At 36.9% G+C, this 27,224-nt stretch overlaps 1 protein-coding gene across 3 annotated transcripts in view; it reads right to left on the bottom strand.

Moving 5' to 3' along the window:
* Positions 1-1,283: 1,283 nt before the first annotated feature.
* LOC125775325 (dystrophin-like) overlaps positions 1,284-27,224 on the bottom strand; it is a 115,004-nt gene continuing 89,063 nt past the window's right edge. For 2 of the 3 annotated variants that reach the window (XM_049447470.1, XM_049447471.1), the window contains exons 3-15: positions 17,588-17,847; positions 15,751-15,951; positions 15,017-15,150; positions 14,631-14,860; positions 14,411-14,539; positions 14,235-14,331; positions 13,860-13,990; positions 13,122-13,277; positions 11,607-11,727; positions 11,098-11,540; positions 10,746-11,022; positions 6,888-7,223; positions 1,284-2,495 (exon numbers count right to left, since the gene is read on the bottom strand). In XM_049447470.1, coding sequence (XP_049303427.1) covers positions 2,260-2,495; positions 6,888-7,223; positions 10,746-11,022; positions 11,098-11,540; positions 11,607-11,727; positions 13,122-13,277; positions 13,860-13,990; positions 14,235-14,331; positions 14,411-14,539; positions 14,631-14,860; positions 15,017-15,150; positions 15,751-15,951; positions 17,588-17,847 — 2,751 coding nt within the window. In that variant the 3' untranslated portion in view covers positions 1,284-2,259. The remainder of the gene's footprint in view (positions 2,496-6,887; positions 7,224-10,745; positions 11,023-11,097; positions 11,541-11,606; positions 11,728-13,121; positions 13,278-13,859; positions 13,991-14,234; positions 14,332-14,410; positions 14,540-14,630; positions 14,861-15,016; positions 15,151-15,750; positions 15,952-17,587; positions 17,848-27,224) is intronic. The other variant, XM_049447472.1, reaches the window with a different exon arrangement.

Below are 27,224 nucleotides of genomic sequence, written 5' to 3'. Positions count from 1 at the left end.
GTTGTTTGCTGCATCATGTTTTTGTTCTGGGGAGACAGACGTTCAATAAAAAGTTCTATTTGGCCGTATTGAGGTGTATGCGTGGGAACATCTGTCGAAAACGGCCGAAATTGTGATAGAACATGTCAGGGATTTTGCACGAAGATAATGCACCATTGCATCGAGCTATAATTTATGATTTCGAATTTAAAGCCAAAAACGCAATGAATACCATCTATCAACCACCGTATTCACCAGATTTGGCTCCGTGTGATTTCTTCTTGTTCCTCAAACTGAAATTGCCGTTCTGTGGAACCCGTTTTCAGTCGTACGAAGAAATAAAACGAAATTCGCCGAAAGAGCTGTAGGCAAAAAGTATTTTAAGGACTGGAGGCTGGACATCCAGTTGGTGGCTTAAGTGCATTACATCTGGACGAGATTACTTTGAAGGCGACGAAGCCGACAAATGTTGAGGAATTATGAAACATTTTGTGTTTTATTTATAATTTCCGGTTTTTCTCACAAGGTGAAACAGCAGACATTCCAAACTTGCCTGGGAACACGTATGAGACATGTTGAAGAAAATGTTAAGAAAAGACACTTGAAGAAAATGAACTGTAAATCCTTAAATTAAGAAAAAATAATATTAAAAGAAAACACTTTTTATTTCGTAAGATCATTTAATGAAAATACTCAATATTTATTTGAAATTAATTAAGAGCAAAGAATAATTAAAACTTAACTGCTAACTAAACCGTTATTTGTAAATTATACATAAATTGCTTTGCATACGAAATTAAATAAAAAACTATTATAAATAACAAAATTACAAGAAATAAAAAATGCAAGAAATTTAAGCAAATCTTTAAAACTTTTAACGTTGTGAATTTCGAAGTTAACGGAAACTTGGAAAAATAAAATTTACAATGAATTTGCAGCAACGCTCAGTGCTTTTGCTTACAAAAGTTTTGACTTAATTCAAAGCAACAAATGTGATCAACGTTAAAGATATGCAGATGAAAGCTACAATTCTTGCATTTCGCCGCGACTTCTGCATTGGAAAGCTTTCAATTGAAATTTACAAGTTGCTCGCTATAAAAATCTATATTTATACATATGTATATAAAATTACAAAGCATTACAAAGAGCGCTTACTTAATAATTATATAAGTTAATTTTTTCATTTTTATTTTTTATTTTTATATGCCTTTTTCAATTTTAGTGTTTTTGCATATTTTATGTGTGTGTGTGCTTTTTTTTAATTTTAGTTTATTAGAAAACATTCATTTGAGTGGCTAATATTACTGAAACTATTTGAGTAGAGTTAAGTTCGTTTGTATCGTGATATGTTTTACAAGCTACCAACTATTGCAGTAAACTTTTATTTGTTTATTGGCAGAAATTATTTTACATTTACAACATTTCGTTTTAAATTAAAAAAACTAACATTAAAATATACATAATTTCTATTTCATGGAAACTACAATATTTGTGAAAGCTTTTTTGGAAAATTTGCATATTTTTTCTTTCAACTTGCTTAACTTTCCGTTAAATTTGTTTCATTTTCCTTTAATTTTCTTTTACATGCTTCGCTTTATGCTCTGCTTCAACGCTTTTTCGCTGCAACAAGTTCTATAGCGAACAATCGCCTTTTTGTGTTGAGCTTTTTGTTAGCTTCTATTGCAAATTAATCAACCAATCATTGTTATTAATTAATCAGCAGCGCAATTCGATTGGGTTAATTAACGAGCTAACTTAAACGCAATTAAAATTTGTCGCAAATTTGCTTTTTTTCGGGCATTTCTTCGAATTCATAGCTTTTAATTTGTATGTATGTATGTATTAGATAACTGATTCTCCATTTTTTCGCTATATTTAGATGTATGTATATCATATTAAGTATATATATGTATGTATTTGTATCGAAATTTAATTATATTTATTTAAACAATTGCGTTTTTCTCATTTTTTTTGTTTACACTAAGCAAGAAGTTAGCTTCATTGCAATGATATATAAATATTACGCAGATGTATATTTAGATATGAACAGAGCGGGGTCTCCGTTTCTCCCAACTACTGTGAGTGCCATCCAGCATTTTTTGACTGACTCTTCCCCTTTATGCTGCTTCAGTTTTTACGGCTGCCATTCTCTCCTTCACGCTTCATAGAATTTCTTCATTCACTTTTATCTAATTTATTTTCACGTTAACGGTTAAACATACATCATTTAGAGTTCCTCTTTTTATCGCTTTACATTTTAGTTTTCCGTTAGCTCTAGCTCTAGTTTAGTATCGTTGCAGTTGTGCTATTGGTGGTTGTTACGTTGGTTTTGGTTTTCGTTGTTGCCGTTAATGGTTTTATGATTGTTTTAGCAGTTATCGCTGTGGCCACACTTTCACTGTCCTCATCCTCATCGTCCAAGGTGTCACGATCGTTATCTTGACTCTGCGTTTGTTCGATCATCTCCTCGGTTATGACTGTAACCAGCTCTTCTACGGCGCGTCCTATTTCAGCGGCTGAAAAGACGATAGTTTTGTTAAAAAATAAATGAACAAATAATTGTGGACTTATAATTGATAAGACTAATTGGGAGATAGTATTTGCTGATAATGTTTATATATTTTTATATTTTTTAGCATTTACTAGACTAGATAATTTGACCTACTTATTATTGGTTTCATATAAAGTTAGATTAGGTAGTAATATTAACACCCGCTGTGAATATTAGCTTTGGAAAGTCGTAGACCTATCCTATCCCTTCGGTTTAGAAACACTCCTAGAGGTATTTAGACCTCATATATCAAAGCGAATCTGTTGAGGCAACTAATTTTGCTTCCAGCTAGATTTCTAAGGTTGCTGAATCTATTTTTTCATTTTTACCTATTAAAGTTAGTCAGTTCTGATAGTTCTTTCTCCTCTGCTGCCAGACAACTTCGAATATTGTCATCTGGCATAATATTTGGCATTACCTCATTAATACACGTTAGGTAATGGCGGTATAGAACCCCTAAAATTAGGATAATACTGCATAATGACAGCGGAGCTCAAACACATTCCCAGTTTGAGGATTTAGAATGAACGTGTCACTAAACTTGGAAAATGTTAGATTTCATTGGTTTCGTAAGCAGATCGTACTGCGAAAATTTCTTCGAAACTAATTTGTTGAAAACTTCTGAAAAAAGTTGAAATTGATTGGTTTTGTAAGCGGACATTATTGGGAAAATACTTGGAAGATAATAGAAATAGAGAGTGATAGAAACTGCTTTGAGCTCGAGGCTAGGAAGGGTAAGTGCGTCGTCTTTAAGCGCGCTCGAAAACTACTCAATCGATCTTCATGAAATTTTGCACAGGTCTTTGAAATACAGTTCTTAAAGACTTGGAAAAGAGATTTTTTGTTCGATTACAACTATTTGAAACAAATTTTTGCAAAATTTTTAATTAAATTTTCATTTTTTTTTTGGAAAAATGTCTGCCAAAAACTAACATTCATTGGCCGAGTTTGAAATTTTTTTTCAAAAATTTCAGAATTTCTTTGTTAATAGTGTAGGATTGTAACAATAAAAAATTCTAATAAAATATTTTATTTTTTATATGAGAAAAAAATTGTTGAACCCCTTAAGTCTTTTTCACAGTGTTATAATAATTAAAAATTTAATTTAGTAGCCACATTAAATGGTTTCCAACTATTATTTCGTTACTTCGATATTAAGCCCTTGAGCTGTTAATTTACATCCATGTTGTTACGTGCTCCGATATTCTCCGAGTGCAAAAAGGTATACAATGACGAATTAAGTTGATAATGATTTTAAAAACATTTCAAAATTACCGTTTAAATCAGCAATTTGTTCTAAAATTTCCTTGACTTTAAATATGAGATATTTACGCGTGATCTTTACATGTTTACATTTTTTTATCGATCACAGTTTATCGACAATGGCGTGGCATATACAATGTAAGCAAGAAATCGATAAAAAAGAGAGAAATGTTAGTAAAAATGCATTTAAATATTTTTTGTTTTCATAGAGCTGTAATAAATTTTAACTATAATTAATAATTATATTAATTTTACAGTGCTTATTATTGATTTTATTATTTATTACATTATGTATTTTTGAGTATATGTACATACAAAATATGAAATTAAAAAACCAATAATGAAGAACTAATATTCGCTGTCTAAGGTAAGATTTAAGCGATAATTTAACCATAAAGAAACGGTTCAATACTTCATTCAAATAAATAAGATTTAAAGGTTAATTTCATGGATAGAAATGGAGGTATAATATATGGTATTAAGAAGGAAAATAATTACAAAACGGTATTTTTAATAAATCAGTTAAAAATTTTAAAAGTTTGAATTAAAAAACTCAACAAAGTATTAAAAAAAATCAAACTCAAATGATTAACTAATATTGTGTTCTCAAACCAAAAAACCTTCACTTTATTCATAGTTGCCTTACGGTTTACTCGCAAACTGATCAACGAAGAAATGCTTGATGTCAATCGATTTGACAATTATTCGCTTTCCTCTATTTTTGTTTACATTGGCAGTGGAATATTTTCTATATGTGGAGATATTCTGAACAATTTTTTTGAAGTAAATATTTCCGCTATTTTATAAGTTATTTTGCTACTCTTGCTAGATACGAGATTAATTAAATTTTCTTTATCTTTCGATAACTTTCGTACACCAAAATATTATCGATTCGAATTAAGGAATACAAATTTAAGCATCAAAATCCCTTTTTTGAACAATTGCGAAAATGTAAAAAAATATAGTATATCTGATTTTTATTTATCATAGATAAAGAAGATAGAGAAGCACATGTTGAGAAATAAAGAGTGAACCATTTCGAGGTTCAATACTTTTTTTTAAAGAAAAAACACAGGAACTTCTAAATGAATGGGGAATGTTTATTATCATTCGGAAGGATATTCTTTGGCATTTATTTTTTGAAGATTATCTCTTTCAAATGTTGGCCGGGCTACGACTCAGATGGTCCATCCGTTGGATAAAATTTTCGATGACTCGTGTGTGAATTTCGAAAGGTAACTGGCGAATGACACGCGTAGTGTATTGCTCCAAGGCCTGAATCGAAGCGAGATTGTCCGCATAGACTTTAGACTTCACATATCCTTACAGGAAAAAGTCTAACGGTGTGACATTACATGATTTTGGTGATCAATCAACCGGTTTAAAAGGTGAAATTATCTGCTCACCGTTCAAGTGTTCTCTCAATAAATCCATTGATTGATGCCATGTGTGGGAAGTGCCGTCGTTTTGTCGAAACCAAATGTCGCCGAGGTCATGAGCTTAAATTTCAGGCATCAAACGATCGGTTATCATGACACGATAACTGTTATTATTGGCGGTTACGTTGCTACCGGCATAATTTTTTTTTTTTTGAAGAAATATGGGCTGATGATTCTACCGCCCCACAAACCACACCAAACCTTTGTTTTTTTTTTTAATGAAATGGCAGCTCTTGAATCTCTGCAGGTTGTTTTTCGTACCAAATGCGGCAATTTTGCTTGCCATTTGAGGCAAAAATGGGCCTCTCTTCTGAACAAAATTTGGGTCGAATATGTCGGGTGTTCTTGGAACTTTTCAAGAGCCCATAGAGAATAGCTATGCCGTTAGGGAAGGTCGACTGGCTTCAGTTCACAAGCTATATTTTGTACGCTTTCAATTTAAGTGAAATGCGTCGAGTCGTTCCATTCGGTCAGTCTGAGTTGGTGCGATTACGCCGAACGGACTCTCATTGGTCTTCCTGTACATATCGTTGCTGCGTACTGGACATGGTCTATTTGGTTGAATATTAGCTGTGTCTCAGTATGTTCGCGAATAGTACGCTCAGCAGGCCTATTATGTTGACCATAAGATGGATGAAACGCGCGAAAAATATTCTTTACAGGACGTGATTTTCATAATAAAGTTGAACGATTTGTAAACGTTGTTCAGGCGAAAGTATTTCCATGATGAAATGCCAAACAATAATGAACCAAAATATCATTCTAGCTTGACACGACTCACGTGTGATCTGTCAGAAGAAGGCTATTGAAAAAAGAACCTCTACTTGGATCACACTTCATTTATACTCGTAATCAGTAACAAGTGCTTTCCTAAAATACAAATTTCATCTGTGTAATCCTTGGGCAGTAATGATCTGAGTTAATAATTTAACCCACTACAGAAATATTACCAAGATCTTAATGTAAGATCCAAGAGCATTTGTAAGGTGGATAAGTTAACGGTTTTTTTTTGCTTTCTGGAAACAAGTTTGAAATTAGAATAACCTGATACCTGACACCCGAATAATGAAAAAATCTGATTTACTAACATACATTGTTTTGCCTTATAGCTTGATAATGATAATTGTAGAGTAAAAATAAAAAAACTATATACTACAAAATTTATTGAAAATTCCACATTTATAACTGTAGAATAGAAAATATTAAACCACAAAAAAATAACCTAAAAAATAATATCGAATATCCACGAACATTTTGACATTGAATCAATTAAGAGCACTTAGCGGCTGAAGAGCAAACGTCGAATGGATGACCACAAATTAACCAAAAAAAGTGGTCGACAATCAACAAGCAAAAAAGAAAAACCAACAAAATAATTAATTGGCAACGCACAAAAAGTGCCGCAAGCAAACGCAATGCAAATAAGAAATGGCGAAATTTTCGAAAATCAACATGAAAAAAGCACAACAACAAATCAACACTCAAATAACAACAAAATCAGAAAAATCAACGAGTAAAACAACAACAAAAATAACATATGCAAATTGCAAAACCAAAGAAAGAGCCATGCAAATTGCTAGCACATTGTTGTTGTAGTGCATAATTCAATATTGTCAGCTTGCCACGTCATGCTGCCAGTGCATTTCACTATTTACCAGGCATAGTGTGTAGTAGACTCGAGTGCGGTGGCGGCGGTGGGCGTCCGTCGTCCAGCATGTAGCCTTGACCGGGCGCATGACAAACGCCAGCCATATCGATGCCTCCGTTGCCTGTTGCGCCAGCAATGCCACCCAGGTGACCCATACCGCCAACCATGCCCATGCCACCGCCACCGCCGGCAGCAGCATTCATAGCAGCGCGTTGCTGCAGCGCCACAAGCCCAGGGCCGAGCGGATGCTTGCCAACGCCCATATGCTCACCAGCGCCACCAGCACCAGCCGTAGTGGCGTTGCCCACATTGACCATGCCCATGCCGGGTAGCATCATACCCTCTGTTGTTGTGGTTTTGATGACGTCGTTGTGTGGCAATTGAGTTAGTTGAAGCGCGTGTTGGGGTGCGGAAAAGCGGCGTAATCACCATGTCGTTGCGTTGGTGTTAGTGAGCAGGCGATAATAATCGAAATTGTGGCAAATATTCCGGTTGACGTTGTCGTTGTTGTTGTTGTTTATATTTCCGTTTTACATTGATGTCATATTTACAAACATATGCATGTGTGCGTGTGTAGAGGGACGCGTTGTAGCATAAGGGTGTGTTTGTTGTTGTTGCAGGTTGCAGGTTGCAGTTACATTGAAGGTTGTTGGCAACATTCATTGGCGTTCATTTGATTAGCGACATAAAGTTGGCAGTTTTCGTTTTATCAAAACGTAAACATATACAAACACAGCGGTGGACGGCGTGAGGAGAGGATAAACATTTCCGTTATAAGAAACACAGTGTGCAGTTAAAGGAAGGGAGAAATACAAAGAGTATAAAGTGTTAACAAAGGGCGGTATTGGGGGATTATATAAGTATATTTGACGTTTAAATACACTGCTCGTCATCAGTTGGTTAGCACACCTTAATCAGCCTAATATAATTGCTTCTGATTTTTTGTTATTAATCTGCGCGTACTTTATTGTTTTCTGATTTTCTCATCTTTATTAAACAATCACTGGTAAAGAAAAAATGCGATACCATTTGTTTGGCTATTTTTTTTACCGAAGAACAATTTTAAGAAAAGTGCCGTCGCCAAGAGTAAGCTTATCTATTGTTCAAAGGGCGTTAAGCAATGGCGATTTTTTAAACTATTAAAACTAAAGAAAAACTCACTAAAGTTTCTCGAAAAGAACACGATTACATTTTGAAGGGGAACACTTAAAGTCTGATTGGCGCTATGTTGTCTTTTCGAACTAAAGAAAGATTAATTTGGAAGGTCCCATGGATACAATTATTATTGCAATGATCTACGGCATGACTACTTAATCGTGTGAGCAGTGTGAGGAGCCATCTTCAAATGTGAATATCAAACACGAATAAAAAAGTACTGGAAAGTGCTTTTCTCCATTTTAAAATTTTGTTTGGAACTTTATACGATATGATAAAGTACTGTTTCATACTACACGAGTGCCTAAGTTTTGGATTGAAGGACGAAACGACGAGTTAATGGAGTGGACGCCTTACTCACTTCCATCAACCCCTGGGGAACTGTTTATAAAATCTTTATGTCAAAATTCCAAAACGTGTGCTAGCAATCCAAATGCGCTCCGTTCATGAAGAAAGTCGTCGAGCCATTATTTCCGACTCACGCCACGATTTCTAGCGCTGAGCGACGAAACGAAGCTGCAGAATCACCTCCGCTGGTTACAGAAGAAAAACAAAAATCAAAAACAACAAAGCGCCTGGAATTGATGGCATACTAAACAGAGCTCTAAAGGTAGCCATAATTTCAAAGCCCATTCTTTTCGCTAAAATATACAATTCATGTATCCCTGGAAAGTCCTGCCCCTGGTGGAAAGGTGGTACAAAAAAAAATATTATGCGCTGATGACCCTGGATGTGTAGAATGGATTCAACTCTGCTAAATGGATAAACATGTTCGAAATCCTATATGAAATACGCGGCCTCAGTACTTCATAAATATTGTTGTATGTTATTTTGAAAATAGAAGGCTGTTTTGCGACACCAAAGAAAGCTCCAAGGGCTACCCTATTTCAAGTGGAGTACCACAAGGTTCAGTATTAGGCCCTCTTTTATGAAATCTCGTGTATGATAGGGCGCTAAGAATGCAGCTACCAAAAATGTTAAGCTAATCGCATACGCGGACGACCTTATAGCGGTGGCAGCGGCTAAACAACTTGGTGACTTCCAAAATTTATGCAAAAATGGTCTGCGCCAATGGTTTTTATCCATGAGTTTGGAACTGGCTGAGCACAAAACAGAAGTATTGCCCATAAGATCAGGAAAATTTATGAAAAAATAACTCTCACTGTAGGAGAGTGTGCGATTACTTCGCACCCACAGTTGAAGTATTTAAGGGTGATATTGGACTCTATAATTAAATTCAATGAGCACTTAGCGTACACATCAAATAAAGCAAATCACAATTCCTTATCGAGAATAATGGCAAATAGAGGCTGTGTGCGCTCCAGCCGTTGACTCTGAATAAGAAAAGTGAAGAGCTAAATAATACTATATGCTGCTCCAGAACAGATACAGGCACTAGCCAAAGGCCTATGCCGGATCAATAAATACGGTGTATCGACTCACAGCAATAAGAGTAACAAGTGTTTTCCAAACTATTTCCAACGAAGCAGCTTAAGTGCTAGCTAGTATACCGCCCATAGACATCCAGGGTGACGAGTTCTCGAGATTATATGAGCTATTAGCGCCAATTACAGAAATCAAAAAAAGAGAGGAGAGCAAGAAGAGCATAACTATATGCAGCAACGGTGGCAAACCTCAACTAAAGGACGGTGGACCCACAGACTTATACCTGACATCCATTATCCATGAATAAGTAGACAACATTGGGAGTCCATCCAGAATACTCTTTCCTCTGTTTCTAGAAAAATTATTTGCTAATAATTATAATTTTTGAATTATAGCTTCTTCGGCTATTAAAACCGAAATTAATTAAAAAGTATTTAATCCTGAAGTGTGCTATTCTGATGACTTGCAGTGTACATACGTATAGGTATATGTATATCAATGATCGTACGGTATTAGTTTATATATAATCATAGTATAAGTATATTTTTCCTACTATTTTTATCGTTTTCAAAATTAAATGGAAATCACTTTACTTGCAAAATTAAAATAGTTGAGGTATATTAATTATATACATAAATATGTTGAATTAGCATATGATCAGATTTGACCCGGACTGGACGCAAATTTAATCGACTTTCCTAGATTGGTTCAATCTTCTTTATGTTCATTTGAAGTTTGATTTGAGTGCTTGGCAGCTGTTTGGTTATGACATGACGTCACTACTACGAAATCGTTGAAAATGTTGCTAAAGTGTTTTCGAGTGTGTATTTCATCACGAACATAAGTATTTGCATGGCACAAAACATACTTTGAAAGTCGTGAAGTCATTGCCATCTCTGTTAATGACGATGACATCGAAAAAGTGCTTAAAAATCGTTGTGTTCGCATTAGAGCGACAGCAGAGGATTTCAATACTACTTATAAATCGATTTGGTTATTGTTTTGGGTATAAAGTCCACCAATATACTATAACACAAATGTATTCTCTTTCAAGGAAACAAATTTTTAGTCTGTATATATGTATGTATACATATAAATACACAAATGTTTACATATATTTAAGTGAATTGGGGAATTATAATCAAAATTTGTGTTTCAATTTAATCGAATGTGTTGAATTCAAGTGCGATTATTACTGCAAGAAAAGGTTGAGTTAGATGCCTTATAACAAAAAAAAAAATAATAAATTTAACCGTTAATTAGCTTTCAGGAAACTTTTATTTATTGAAGTTCCCCTCCTTTCCCAAAGCATTCGCCTACTCACTTGTGTTTTGCTCATAATGGCCATTCTGTTGATTCATTTTCGCCGGCGAGTCGGTATTCAGCTGAGATGCGGTCACGGAGCGTGTTTGCAACGTGTTCGGCTTGGAATTCAACGCAGAGCCGGCGGCACTCACCGCGCCACTATTCGGCTCGTCTAACAATTGGCGCAGTCGTTGCAATTGTGCTTCCAGTTGGCGATTGTGATCTTCCAGTATTTGCATGCGCGCCTCAAGGCGACCCTTGTGTTGGCGTAGCAGCTTCGCCTCGGCAATCATATCCTAATTGTAAAGCAGATTTGAAACAATGACGGTACTCTCAATGGCTGTCTCTCTCTCTCTCTCCCTCTCCCTTACCTGTCCATGTTCACCTTGACCTCCAGCATTAGCTCCAGCAGCTAGCCCACCCATGGCGGACGTTGAGTGCTGCATGCCACCATCCGCGTCGGGTGTGGTGCTGTTCTGTTTGCTGCACAACTGCTGATATTCTGCTTGTAAATTGGCATTTTCCTCTTCCAGGTCGCGTATAATCGCTTCCAGCTCTTCACGTTGCTCTGCATCCATGGCTGCCATTACTTGAACTGGCGATTTGGGGCCGCTACCGTTATTTGTCGGTAATGCCTGACAGTATTGTGCGATCAGTTGATGTTCGTCATCGCTGTCGGGCGTTGAATTTGAACCGGTACAATATTCAACTTGCGCCAAACGGGAAGCGTACATTTCGAGTCGTGAATGCATATCGTTTTGCAGCGTGTGTGTGGTGTGTTGTGGGCTCGGTGCGGGACTCTCTAATGCATCACCTATTTGGTAGAAGTATGTATGTTTGAGTATTTATTTATATATGTTTCGAAATCCGTTAAGCTTACCCTCGAGCACGCTTTGTACCGGCAAATAACCGACACGTGGGTGCTTTTTGAAGTATTTGCGACTCTTGAATTTGTTCTTCAAAGCGCGTGTGAAATCGCGAACGTCTTCTGTTGAGGTTGTCTATAATTTGATAAGATAAATATGAAGTTTTACATGGAGACTAAATATGTATAATATAATAGTGAGTAGAAGTTCAAGCTTCTTAGTGCGCAAAACTTGAGTGTGAGGTTATACATATATCTCTTTCTTTTTATCTATCTCTATCTTTGCCTATGTCTCTGTCTCTAACTCTATCTTTATTTCTTTATTTATCTCTATCTCTATAATTGTCTCAATCTCTTTATCTGTCTTGATTTATGGATTTATCTCCCTTTTTACCCAGAACACGGTAAGTTTGCCACGAAGTTTGTAACAACCAGAAGGAAATGTCGGAGGCTCTGTAAAATATATACTACATAAATGATCAGCATGACGAGCTGAGTCGATTTAGCCGTGTCCGCCTGTCTGTATAAACGCGTCCTAATCCCTCAGTTTTGAGATATCGTTTTGTAATTTTGAGAACCGCTTTTTTTCTCAAGAAGTTGCTCATTTGTCGGAACCGTCGATAACGGACCACTATAGTATATATCTGCCATACAAAGTGAACGATCGAATCAAATGCTTGTACTGGAAACCTTTGCATTTGACGAGGTATCTTCACGAAATGTAGCATTGATTATTGTACAAAGGTTCGCTGCAATCCCCGAAGAAATTATTCTGTCAGATGTTTATCTTATTCAAAGTTGCCTTTTTCTATAGTATACATTATTAATTTTCGTTTTAAGAACTGTGTATCTTTATCTATATTATTATCTTTATCTTTATCTTTATCTTTATCTTTATCTTTATCTTTATCTTTATCTTTATCTTTATCTTTATCTTTATCTTTATCTTTATCTTTATCTTTATCTTTATCTTTATCTTTATCTTTATCTTTATCTTTATCTTTATCTTTATCTTTATCTTTATCTTTATCTTTATCTTTATTTATCTTTATCTTTATCTTTATCTTTATCTTTATCTTTATCTTTATCTTTATCTTTATCTTTATCTTTATCTTTATCTTTATCTTTATCTTTATCTTTATCTTTATCTTTATCTTTATCTTTATCTTTATCTTTATCTTTATCTTTATCTTTATCTTTATCTTTATCTTTATCTTTATCTTTATCTTTATCTTTATCTTTATCTTTATCTTTATCTTTATCTAGATATTATTAATTTTAATATTTTTATTTTTAATAGGCTTTCTCTAAACCCGTGAATACTATTAGTGACACTAGTCAATATCTTTATCTACATTTTATTCACAGCTCTTTATCTAGGTCTTATTCACCTTTATCTTTATTAACGATCATATCGTTTATCTCACCGTCATTTAACTCATTTACTGTTATCTTCATCTATTATTTGGTCACTTTATACTTGTATTATCTCCTGACTCTCATCTACTTCGCTCTTCGTCGAGTACTTACCGTTGTGCAATACTCGTGCATTGGATGACTCAATTTGTGATTTTTGGCGTTGCGTCCGAAGAAGAAACACTTTTGGCACATATCGAAATTGAAGCACTTGAGGCAGCGATAACGGAATCCAATTATCGGATACTCCTTACAAATGTTACATTTTGCCTGTTGTCCCCAATTTTCCGATTGCGTTGTGGCCATTTTAATATTTGTATGGAAACGATGCGTAGGTAGTGGTTACGATTACGGTGAGCGAAGGTGTTGGCCACGACAAAGCGACGAGTGGTGTACCGAGAAATGCAAATATTGGATTTAGTAACTACTTGTGGCAAAGCCATAGATATACATATGTACGTGTAGGTGATTGGGTAAAGGTATATGTTGGGGTACAATTTGTATGTGTGTAAGCATTTAAGGTGTAAGATACTGGCTGGGCTCCAGGATTCGATGGGAAAATGCCAGGAGCGAAAAAGGTAAATGACGAAGGTGTTTGCCGAAGTAGCGCTGGCAGAATTCGCGGAAGCTGTGGTGAATTGTGAAATAATTGCCGATAAGTGTGTGAACACTGCTGCGCCTGCTGGCTTAACGATTACACAAGGATGAGGAGGATGCGGGTGTTTGCAGGATGAGTTGATGTAGGTTGCGGTAAGAGGAGTGGCGTTAAAAGCGCCCTGCAGTGCCGCGTCCTCAATTACAGGCGAGCATCTGCTGTTAGTAGGAACTACACACTTTCAAAAACGCACTTACCTGATGTTTGGCCGTTTCGGCAGCCGCTAGACGATGTAGCACCGGCATCCATACTAAACTCTGCGGCTCGTGTTGCAACCAGCCGAGGAAGTGTGATTGTTCAATGGCAATTTCCTGATTGGCGTCAATGGCTGTGATGGCGGCGCAGAAGAGATTGAAAAGAGGTGTATAAAAAGTTTATGGTTAATAGGAGGTGAAATTGAGTGGCTTGAAAATTGCGGAAAATTCATTTACAATGTAATTAATTAACGCTTAAATGGCAAATATGTATTTTTATGATGGACTTTCGTGGCGTTGAAAAACGTTGCAAGTGATAGTTTAATAGGTTTCATTAAGGACATTTAAGTAATTGAATTCTTCGTTGAAGGCTCTTACCTTCCTGCGAGATGCCAGCGCGTTCGAGGCATGAGCGCACCGAAGGCTCGATATTGGAGCCGCCGAAAGCGGCAACTTCGCCCAGCTGGCGTGGAACCTACGAAGCAGAAATATGTGCATTTAAGTAAATGTGTGTCAAATAAAGCTATCCCGCCGATCTACCAACAACAACGCACCTGTATGCAGTCGTGCAGCAGCAAGCCCAATTTTCTTTGGTCGACTTTGCGCTCTGGGTCGGCAATCAAACGGAATAAGTAGCGATATTTCTCCTCGAGATGACCCTTGCAGAGCAAAATCAAGCCAACCTGCGGACGTACGAAGGCAAAAACAAAACAAAAAAAAAACACATTAACGCATAAAATGAATGAAATATGTACCGTTAAGCAGCGCTCTCACCTTAAAGCTTAGCACACGTATCTGTCCGGTGCGCTGCGAGTCGTAAACATTTAGTATCCAGTTTATGGCCAAATCCAACATTAAAGTCAAGTCAATTTTATCGATTGTCACATAGAGCGAATGCAAGACGGTCGTCATGTCGGGTATATCGATGAGTTTGTCGTTTTGTGCGCGCAACGCATGACGATCGAACGATTCGATGGCAGTGGACATGGGTATGCGATCCAGCGCTATATTTTGGGTAAACAAAGTTGTAAAATTATTAAAATTATTGCGTGAAATGTGTGCGGCCTCTTCGCTGGTGGTCACGTGTTTTGTATCGATTAATTAAACTTACACCGTGTACTGGTTTTTGCTAGTTTTAGTTATTTTTGTTGGCTACTCACCCAAACGCTTTTGCACGGCACGTAACTTCATTGCTGTGCGATAGGCGGAGAAACGGATTTCATTAAGATCAGCCAAACTTTTCATCAATTCAATCATTTCTGGATGATCCCAGTGAGTGGTTTCGCGCTCGTGACTGTTGCAAAAGGAAAATAAACAAGAAAGGTTGTGAAAACAAATCAAGTTTCAAAAATTCCTGTCTTATCATTCTGAAGTTTATAAGTGCGGCAATCCCCAAGTTTTGTTTTTGGTATTTTGTGATATTTCATGTCTAACCTTACCATTACGAATACTTTATGGTCTTTAGATCTTCACAGGTCGAAAAAATTAAGAAGCAAGAGGATCTAAACGAATTGATTTATGTTCAAAAACGCTTGCCACATTTAGATGAGACATTTTAACGAATCAATTGACGCTAAAACTATAACCGAGGTGCGGGGAAAAAATCTGCCAAACATTATTGCAGAGCACCGTGCTTTCTGACAACTTCAGATCCGGGAGGAACTATGTCCGTTTGCCCCCTTCTTTCCTTCACTGGATATGGACAAAACTGAACCATTTTCATGTGATCTGAATTGTTATTCATATAAGAGTAACAAAGAAGAAAACACATTCATGGCAATATATGTTCCAAAATATTCTAAATGTGTAAGTTTTCAAATATTCTTCTTCTAAAGAATTGCTTATCATCTGGTATAGCTACGGAAGTTTTCTTCTTCGAGGATTTAATACTCACTCAATGTAGTAAGGCACATTGGCTGCTGTCGTTGCTCGTTCCCAGGGTGGTTTTACGCTTTGACCCAGGTTAGGTAATGGCCCGATTGTGCCACTATTCGATGTTGTACGTCCATCTTCGCCATTCTCCAAAGCTTGATTAGCACCAGCATTGCAAAGTATCTTTTGCCGTTCATCCATTGCAATTTGTAGAAGTTTCATTCTGGAAAAATAATAATGAGAAACTTGCTTAGAGACTACTTTTCAAAATATTTTTTGCTGTCGTCTGTACAACATTAACAAATCTGAAAAAAAGTTCAACCTTAACTAAAATTAAACTCCGCAAAAAGAATACGTCCGAATTTCAAATCTTCCACAGGTCTGGGAATCACCTGATTTATAAGCAACGTGTAGTGTTAGATTCCGAAGTGATTACACTTGGAATGCCAACTACAAGTCCGTCGGGAATTCATACACTTCCGTATTACTATCATAACTCTCCCTCGGCGTTGTACCGGGTGATCCAAGTACAGATACTTTTACTTTTGTTTAGCATTATTTGGCATTTCATCATGGGAAGACTTACGAAAACGTTTATAAATCATTAAATTTTATTAAGAAGCTTCACGTTCTATAAAGAAAGTGTTTCGCACACTTTGCTTAACTTATGGTCAACATCATCGGCCTACTGAGCATGAGAGCTATTCGCAACACCATCACCCATCTTAAAACCCAGCATGCATTATTGGATAATATTCGACCGAGTAGACCCCGTCCAGCAAGCAGTGAAGAAAATATAGCAGCCATAGCCGAGCGTGTACATAAAAAGCGCGGGGGGTCGATTCGACGCCGTTCGCAGTAACTCGGACTGATATATAGAACGACTTGGCACATTTTATGTCGAGATCTTAAATTGAAAGCGTACAAAACATAGTTTATGCAAGAACTGAAACCACTCAAGCATTCCAATCGACATCGCTTCGCTCGATAGGCTCTTGAAAATTTTCGAGAAGACCCGACGTTTTCGAAGAGCAACCTGAAGAGCTTAAAGAGCTGGCATTTCATTCAGGAAAAACAACGGTTTGGTGTGGTTCGTGGATCGGTAATATCATCATGCCAAGAAAAAACTACTTTTTGATGCCAACGCTACTTGAGTACATCGAAAAAACTACGCTCCCTCAAGGACTGAAGAGGTGGACCAAGAACTATCTGAGAGGTCGTCAGTCATCCGTACTATTTCGAGGTATAAACTCAAAACTGAAAAAAATTAAACAAGAGGTTCCGGAGTGTGATGTCCTCGCTATTGTTAAATTTCTACACCTCGAAACTCCCACAACCACCAGAAGGAGCTTCTATCATCTCGTACGCTGATAATTGCACGATATTGATATCGTGCAATGGAATTGACGGCGTGTGTTTAAATGTAAACAACTATTTTTCCGACCTTTCTCATTTCCTCGGTGCACGTAACCTAACACTATCCCCCACTAAATCCACAGCGACCATTTTTACAAACTGGACGAAAGAGTACAGACTTGACCTTAATATTGCAGTCGATGACGTTAAGATTCCGATTGTCAATAATAAATAGAAATAATTTATACAAGACGACGTTTGATAATCATTCTCTTGACAAAATTATTGTTTTACAGTGAATAATTGCTGTAAAGCTTTCCTAAAATTTTATTTTTGTTAATCTGGTGTTCTCACCAGAGAGATCCAGATTCAGAAATACGATTTGATATTAAAAAGAAAAAATAATCATCAAAGTTGCAAAAAATATCATCATTCTCTTAGAAATATTTGAATTATGATCATTAATTTTTATATTAATTGGGCGTTGTTTCTGTAGCTCTTACCTTGTGTTCAAATCTTCCAGCCGTGATAGGCACATGGCGGGCACCAACACCTGATTGGCGGTGAAGAATGCCTGCTGCTCATTGCAATCGTCCAACAGCGCACCGGCGGTGGTCATTTTGTCGCGCAAACGTTGCAAATGTTGCATTTGCTCGGTAGCCTCCTGTGCGGAGACGGGTGGCAACCATGATGCTTTCGTGGCTTCGGCCGAGGCGACGCGCGAACTCAAATCCTCGAGCGTCTTTTGGAATTGACGCATTTTCTGTAATGAGAGGGAAATGCATACAAATTTATTAGGTGTTTTAATAAAAAACTAAATTGATAAGAGTGTAAAATATTTAAGTGAGTTGCATCATTATTAATTTGTCATATTTTTTTTTAAATAAAAAAATCGTCTTTGCGCTCATACATATTTAAGTATGTAGTATATCGTTTGCTTCTTCTCTGCTTTTGTTCATTTTAATTGACACATTTTAATTTAATGAAGGAGTTGACATTTTAATGCCGTTACATTTCGTATTCCCTCTTAGCATCTACTTCGTTTATAGCTGTAAGTTGCCAGAATTGGAATGTGCGTGAAATATTCGAAGTTTTTACTGTAGGGATATAAAGGCGAGAAATTCGATATAAAGAAGAATTGAAACGAGCGAGTTTTTATTAATTTAAGTAGTTAATTTTTCTTTTTATTTTTTTCCTTTTTAACATTTTAATTACCCAAGTGAAACTGTCTTTTGCATCTACTTTGTGCATTGCTCTCGTGACTGTATTCACACATACTTAATTATTTACTTATAGCCGTTTATTGCATTCCACTCACATCAATCCAATTGCAGGTTTCTTGTATTGTTGTTGTACATATGTATAAACACTCACTTTAATCATACGCCTGTGAATTTACATTCGTTTGCTATCCCGTCGATGCTTGGAGCAACAAATAATGAAAAATGCGATTGAAAAACAGTTAATATGGCGCTATTTAATTAACGGTTAACGCTTCAGAGCTCTACTTTTTTCTCCTGATTTTTTTAAAGGACTCTCGTTTACTAAAATTATTTATTATTAATTTAATATTTATTTAAGTTATAAATAATTACTAAAAGTAAGTTTCATAGCGAGAATTGGAGTTCTGTTAGATCAGAGTTGTATTGTAATATGTATTTTTACATACATTCCTGATAAATTAATTCTTCCGAGATGTTTTTTTTATATACACTGGCGGTCATGGAAAGTGCACCAGTGGCAACGCGGTCATTCAATTTAAAAATGTGGGGAATTTACCGGTTAGTTTGTAAAGTAATAAAGGGGATTCCCGCGTTAAAGTATTGCTGATGTGACGTTGGTATCTTCAACTGAAATCCGGTAATATTCTCAATTTATCAATCCTCAGTAATCGGTTATAACACCTATAACTAGGACAAGGCTAGTCTTACTGAGAGCGCAAGAACTAATGTTTACTCAGCCCTAGTCAAGCTCGCGCGAAGCCCAGTTATCCAGTAATACAACGCATGAAGAGAGAAGAGATTTGATGACCAATTAGTCAGCTTTGCTAATACCTGGGATTCCACTATGGCTTGGCACTTATACAAAGTGTTCCCATGCAGGCCAGGCCTCTCCATACAAGGTGTGTTCCAAAGTAAACAGAACTTAAAAAAAACAGAACACAAATAGTTTTTGTCGAGTGTTTTACCGCGTTGGCCGGTATGGCCGCCAGTATGCCGGTGCAAGCCTTTCTTTTTGGGTTTCGGCTCGTCCGGTGCCTTTCATTCAGCACCCTTTCGCTTCGTTTCAGGATCATATTGGAAACACCACGTTTCGTCACCAGTCACAATATTGTAAAGGAAGTTTTTTGTCCTTTTTGACCTCCTTAATAATGTCCTTCGAATGTTAGATTCTGAGTAATTTTTGGTCGTCAGTCAGTTTGTGGGGAACAAACCGTGAACACACCTTTCGTAAGCCCAAATGTTCGGTCAAAATGCGATAAATCGATGTTTTGGAGATGTTAAATTCCATTTCCCTGAATTTCAATGATGATTGCGGCTGATTTTTGATGAATTCACGCACAGTTTCGATGGAATTTCCGATGATGACGGATTTCGTTTGGCCCAAATGTTGATTGTTATTTAAGTCTTCACGTCCACTTTGAAACGTTGAAACCACTCGTGCAGTCTGCTACGGGATAGGCAATTGTCGCCATAAACTTGAAATGTTTCGAAAAAAGTTTTACCAATTTTAAAACAAAATTTAATGTTGGCTCTTTGTTCGAAGCTCATTTTCGCACCGAAAACACAAACACACTGACAGTTCCAATCAATGAAATGTCATGAAATTTTCACTGGACAATAGATAAGGATTCTAACGCACCAGTCGACATATAGATGGCGCCACCAGTGGGCGCTAGATTCAAAAAGTTTCCTGTTTACTTTGAAACGGACCTTGTATAAGCAAGTTAAATAATTATATTGGGCGCAAGAATTTTCGGCAAATTTTCTTTACATTCGCGAGTGATCTTTTCTTATAATTGAGTTTTGTTTATAAAAAGAGGAAAATGGTTGCAAATTATAAACAGTTGAGACGTAATAAAAATGTTGCCAATTCTGAGAATTTCAAATTGCTACAAAATCATAAGAAATCCCAATGATTCCTACAAAAGGTCTGCGCATTACACTTACTTTGCTTATTTTAGTTACTATAACGGCAGTTGTGTGGCTTCAAGGTGCTTTTGAAATTTATATTAGCTGGCAGAATCTTTAGAAGTCACTCAGGCAGCCATTTTAAATAGTTATGCCATACGATCAACCGACGCTGTTGAAGTTTTAGCCAGTATGCCACCCATTGGCATCCAGGGAGATGAAATCGAGCGATCATATCAGCTATCGGCGCTTAAAAAAGTATCGGCAAAGACAGAGAAGAGGAACAAGAGCATCAAGATGTGGCAGCAACGGTGGCAATCCTCAGCCAAAGCTAGCTGAATTCACAGACTTTTTCCGGACATCCACTCGTGGATAGACAGACGACATGGGGACCTGTATTTCCATCTGACGCAAATGCTTAGTGGACATGGATGCTTTAAAAGCTCCCTCTACAGATTCCACATTGACATTAGGCCGAACTGTCTGACATGTACAGAGTACATATATAGAAGACTCTGAACATGTATAATTTTACTGTCTTTAGGTATGTAATTATGTAGTTATTAGGGCCAGGCAAAGAGTGCCCATCTGAATGTAGATTCATTGCATCCTCTTTAAACCAAATTTTATATGAGATATGTGCCTTTGACCATGTATACAACAATCTGCATCCATTTTGAGGCTTAGGAGCAGTGGAGAAAAATCGTCTTCCTAGATTTAAATACCACCCTAATGTATATCAGCACTGGCATGTGGCATATGCTGGTGCAAAGCAAACAAAATGGCAGTCGGTGTAAGGCGGAGGGGAGGCAGTGCTGTTGCTGCAAAGACCATGATTTCCACTATTGTTGTTGGTGTGCCTTTGTGTGGCAACAATGCAATGCCTGCATGTTGAGCCAATACAAGCATGGCTAAGGAAATGTGTAATTATGGCTGCCGCTGCAGACATTTGCTTACTTCAATTTGTGTTTCTCCCTCCTCCAGCCACTTTGCACCGCACACACATTAACGGGCCATTTATCTGTGTACATATGTAATTAAATAGTGATATGGTGGCGCGGCAGCTGAATGTACGTGTGTATGTGTTGGACGTAATTAAGTAATTCCTTTATTGTGATATTCTTTCCGGGCGCACTGCAGGCGCTGCAAAAGCGCAAAGAAAGCGACGCAAAGAAACTGTCATTAGCATAATGCCACCGAATAACGGTGTCGCAACAAAGGTCTGTCAAAGCCGCGCAGGATATGGCAAATATGGAGCATTATGGCAGGAAACAAAGCCAGAGTTGGCAAGTAGAGAGGCGATGGCGGCGAATAATGTGCAGCCAAGGAAGTCGAAAAGCTGCAAAGTGTCGTCAAAAGCGACACAATTTCGCGGCGAAACTTAAATGCAAATGCAATGAGCTCAACGGCAGGAAGTTGATGGCGTAAAGAGCAGTCGGCGTTTCGTTAAGCAAATGAATATTAGTGCGTCGTTGCCAGCAAAATTGGCGAAGTTCTAACCACAGCCAGTGTCTGGCTTTCCGCTTTTGTCTTTTGCAAATTCGAGTAATTATTTGCATTGCGGATCGTTTGCGGCTTCTTTTGTGGCATGGCACAGTTTTCGGTATTATAAGGAGGATGAACGAATTTTGTTTAATTTTTGGCATATTTACCCTCATAAGTTCATCAAGCGCATTAAAGAACAGCTTTCGGTTAGTAAAAATCTAGCTTAACGTTTGAAGATATAATCAAGATTACGAAAAAGAAATCTGGATATGTCTATGCTGGGTAACCAAAAGTATACCTTTGAGGACCTACTGACCTAGCAGAAATTTAGCATCATAATAAAGACATATAAGAACGACATCCAAAGATAATATTTGAAGAACTGTAATAACGGGTTTAAATATGAAGTATTAGAGCTAGAAGAAGTTTAGAACAAATACAATGAAATCAAAACGGAGAGACCGCAAATATCAATTATGATCTTATGAGCCAAAGACGCTATTGCAGCTATGGAGCAGAATACCGAAGAGACCGGCATGATTCCATTAGCCATCGCACGCAATAACTGGAGTTGTGGAATATTTTGCGGAAGAATCTTGGTTTTCGGTTCTACCTAATGCAACTCGTACAAGAAAACACCATTAAACGCCCAAATGAAGGTGGCCATCGATCCCGATTTTCACAAGAAAATGTTGTTCAGTGATGAAGCTCACTTTTGATAGAATCGTATTTGTAGTGATGATAATCCACAAGACTTTGTTACTTACTCAAAAATTCACTGTTTGTTGTGCTCTATGGGCAGAGGAAATCATTGCTGCACATTCCTTCAATAATGATACAGGGAATGGAAGATGTTTATGCGGACAACCTTTGGTTCCAACAAGACGACGCTAACGAAACAATCAATTTATTGAATTAAGCTTTTGGTGAGCGCGTTATCTCGCGCCGTCTGCCTGTGGCGTAGTCTCCAAGATAGTGAGATTTAATACCGCTGGACGAAATATCTTCTATCATCTGTCTGTTGACGGTCATAATTACAAAATCGTAGATAATTTCGTCTATCTTGGAACAAGAATTAACACCTACAACAACGTCAGCGTCCAAATTCAAAGCAGAATAACTTCTGTCAATAGGTGCTACTTCGAAATGAATAGGCAATTGAGAAGTAAAGTCCTCTCTCGAAGAACAAATGCCAAAATGCTTATCATCCCCTTCTTGCTATATGGTGCAGAGCACGGACGACGACCACATCCGATGAGTCGACGGTACGAGTTTTCAAGAGAAAGGTCCTGCGAATATAGCATTCGATAGAACGATGAGCTGTATGAGATATACGACGATATGGTCATGTCGTCCGACTGGATGAAAACGCTTCAGCGCTGTTGTAAACTCGGCTATAACTGCGTAAGCGGTGTCTACGCCATTAAAGAAACAAATAAAGGACTATTTTTTGTGGGGTTATGTAAAGTTACTTGTTTACAGAAATAAGCCCGAGAAAGTTAATGCCTTGAAAGAGAATATTCGACGCGTTATTGTTGTTGTAGGGCTCCAAATGCTGCAAAAGGTGGTTAAAAACTAGGATTCTCGACTGGAATTTATACTGATCTAATCTTCTCCAATCTCAATATTAATCAAATTCTAGTCTAGGCGTAGCACCGCCTTTTTGACAGTCTCGTCTTTGTTAGACCTTTTGTGCAATTCAATTATGGTCTCCAGTATCGTTTTCTATGTTCTTCCGAACTGTACATATGCTTCCAGTAGTCAAGTATATCTACATATCTTTTTATATATACATATATATATATATATACACATAAACATATAAATATAAAAATACATATATATCTATGTACATATGTGTATACCTACTTGCTAACTTAGCTCTCGCATCATAATATCTGGTTAGAGAACTTTAATCATAGTGAATAGCAATAAACCGTTACATGAAATGAGCGGCATTCAGCAGGAGTATTGCGAGTAAGAAGAGAGGGACCAAGCAAGTAAACAACTGAGTGAGAAATAAAAATGTTGTCTGCATGTTCAGTTATTATTATTTTTTTCTTTGTGTCCGACATTTGAGTGGAAAGAGTGCATGCGTGTCCTGGGTTGAGAAAAAGTGCAAAACTAGTGAATGTAAAAATTGGAAAAGTAGAAACTGCAACATTGTGCAATTTAATATCCTCGTGTAATTGTAAAACCTTGCAAGCAGAGAATAAGAATGGAAGGTATTAAACAGTGTGCTCTGATATTTTTTGCATCTACAAGGATTTTGCATAAACATACGCACACGCATACATACATAGATACATATGTACTTATCTAGTTGTAACTTCAAGCATGAATTTAGGAAAAATGAGCACTTTGAGGCATAGAACTTTAGTGAAAGCTTAAAAAACGGTGAAGGCAAAGTGTGAGTAAAGCATGCTAAAAGCATAGTAATTGGATAGCACGAGTTGGTATTTCTTGTTGTTGTGCGGATTATCGATATTGTTGAAAAAGGCTAAAGCGTTAATCTGTGAGGCATAAAGAAGCGGTAAATATTTTTTGTAAAGCATAAGCTCAGGCGTAAACACTTCTAAGGCTTCGGCAGCGGAAGCCCTGTGCGTTAAAGACAAGGTCGAACACGAGCGGCTGCCTTATGGCTTTAAAAAGCAAAGAGGCGCATGAAGCGGCAAATTTTCGTTCCAGAACAAAGCTGCAAACAACGGGAAAAGACGAATAAAAAGCGAAATATAAAACACCGTAAACGCATTCAAAGCGTTAAATTTAAGGCAAAAGAAAAATTCAAAATATTAAAAGTGCAAATATGAAAGCAAAAACAAAATAAAAATTAACACCGAGTATTTAATGCAAGGGCAAACTTTATTACGGACCACAAAAGCAAAAAGGCGCACTAAAATTTATTTCATTTTCGCTTTGGAAATTAATTCTATATAACGGTGCTTAAATGCTTTGGCGCGCTTTCTACGGTTTTGTACAACAAAGTCGCCCTAATTTGCAGCTGCATTTTAAATGTTAAATTTAACACGTATACGCCCCAGCACCCGGTCAGCACTGACCTGCCAACGAACGCATAGGTAACACTTTTCGTGCAACGTGGAGGGCAGCCAGTGCATCATTTGCTTTATTTTTGTTGTTTTTTTGGGTTTTTTTGTGCTTTTTGGCTTTTTTGGGGTTTTTTGTTTTTGCTGGATTGATGCGAAAATGTAGGTTAAATCAAATGAGTGAATGTAGATCGGCCACAAAAGCACTGTTCGGCAACAAGGGTGGCTGCAAAACTTTTGCTTAATGAAAATGTTGCACAAATGCTAATAAAAGTGGCAAGAGTGGTATGTAAGCACCAGTGAAAATCATTTATAGTGTGCATGTCAAACTGAAAATGCAAAATTGTGGTGATGTTAAAGGAACATATTGACAGGGAGGCACTTAGACAACGTAATGTTTGCAAAAAAATTTTGTGAACTTTTCTGGAAGGCCTTCTGCATTTAAAGTTCGTTGCTAAATAATTTCTAAACTTTATTTTGGCAATGCTTTGATTGCGATCAATTAATAATTAGTGTAGAAAGAATTACTAATTGACTCAATTAAGGACAGTTTGGAAAAGCATCATTGGTCTATCATATATTGAACGTATACTCATTTTTCTTTGTAGTATATAAAACTTGACTTAAAATGCGTGAGAATGAATAAGAAATACTGAGGGCATAACAGAACCTTTTCGGTAGTCTAATACCTAACGCTGGAAGAAGGAGCGAACTTGCTGAGGTAAAATAAGTTACTTCCGCATCTCAAAGCGTCTAGGGTGTGTAGACCTCGTCATAGTCGAATGTGTTATTTTATACGTAGACACTACTGTGGGAAAATAATTGTAAGACTTTTTAACTTAAATTTCGCGCGAAAACCTATTCGTCGAAATATTTTTTTTCCATGTTGGTATGACTGTCAGTGAAATCTGTGCCAAATGTCACATCATAATTCCATTAATTTTTGTATGTGGAATCAAATTACTGTTGCCCAAACGCCTTCAGTAATAATTGTTTGTCGCAAGGAAGTGTTTTTTTGGTGCAAATTATTCAAACGCGTTGACAACGAACCATGTTCAGGACGGTCATCAACATCAACTGATGATCAACACGTCAATAAAATTAAGGAATCGGCGCTTGAGAATCGACGATTAACTGTCAGACTTCTACAGGCATCGTTAGACTATCGGAGGTATCAGAACCACGTCAAAGCCGGTCAAAAAACAAGATTATGTTGACAGATTTTTCGATTATTGAGGTGTGGTGTACTGCGAATGCCTTCCGAACGGCCAAATTATCAACAAAGCATACTATTTAAGCATTATACGTCGATATTATGCTATATTAGTTCAGATTAGAAAAATTATAAATGGTATAGCTTTAGTCTAGTGCAGTTTGCACATCGCACCCAAGGAAGGCACCATTTGGATATTATTTTGCTTAGTTCCTGAAGATTTTGAAACTCAGGGGGCTGATTCCAGTATTGCCAGGTTGCAGAGATTTTAAGTTTTGTCAAGAGGTAAGTTTTCTTTGTCATAAAAGTAAAAGTTAAGTAGTGAGTGGTCTGAAGGAATTTTGTTTTGTATTGTAATTTAAAATAAATTTTATTTATTCTTAATTTAATTTAAGATGTAGCGAAGAATGCTACTGAAACTTCTTTCTCCATACAATCATTAAAAGAAAGGATATAAATTTAATCCCACTTTGGATTTGTCAACACCCAGCTTTGTATTGCTAGAAGTTTATTTGAATCCATTTCAACGAAGCCATACAGAGCTTTGAGCGCAATAGGCGTAAGGAAAAATGGAGAATTCAAGAAAAAGGAAAAGTCAGGAAAAATTAAAAAATAACAATCTTCACAAATCCAGAACCATACTTATTTAAGGTTTGACTCATTTTCTGAATTTGTTGATGATGTAATGAGGTTATCAAATTGTCCTACTGGGAACTATTTACAGTCTGCTTTCACTCGCTTATTCTCATTCTCATTAGAATAGGTACAAGGATCTTTATTTTCCAACCTGATTAGCAGTCATATACATATATATGTATGCAGGTTGGTTTGTATGTATGTTAAGTACATGTGTACATAAGGATGATGTCCGGTGTTAAAGCTTATTACTACAGTAATATCCCATTTGGTCAACGGCAAATGAAACATTCGTTACTAATTAATGTGACACAGCGGCGAAGAGGACATTCACGCTGCAGCAGCGGAAGACTGGAGCGCAAGAGAGAAGTTACAGCTAAATATGCTGTGTTGAGTATGTCACGTGAATAATTTAGCAAGGCAGAAAGAGCAGTTACAAATAAAAAATATCAAAAGCCGTGCTAATTCTTGGAACACATGTGTTTATATAATAAGTACCATATATTAGGGTGTTAGTTATTTACCAAATTGACTTGTTTTTTTTTTGCAAACACTCACAGAAATTTCAGTTTTTACGCTAAAAATAAGGACACATACGTAAACTTAATAATTTTTCCCAGGTATTTAACGT

This window comes from Bactrocera dorsalis, chromosome 2 (assembly GCF_023373825.1).
Source record: "Bactrocera dorsalis isolate Fly_Bdor chromosome 2, ASM2337382v1, whole genome shotgun sequence".
In the NCBI taxonomy this organism is placed as follows: domain Eukaryota; kingdom Metazoa; phylum Arthropoda; class Insecta; order Diptera; family Tephritidae; genus Bactrocera; species Bactrocera dorsalis.
The sequence above is the reverse complement of the archived record's forward strand: the minus strand, read 5'-3'. Positions and strand labels throughout refer to the sequence as shown.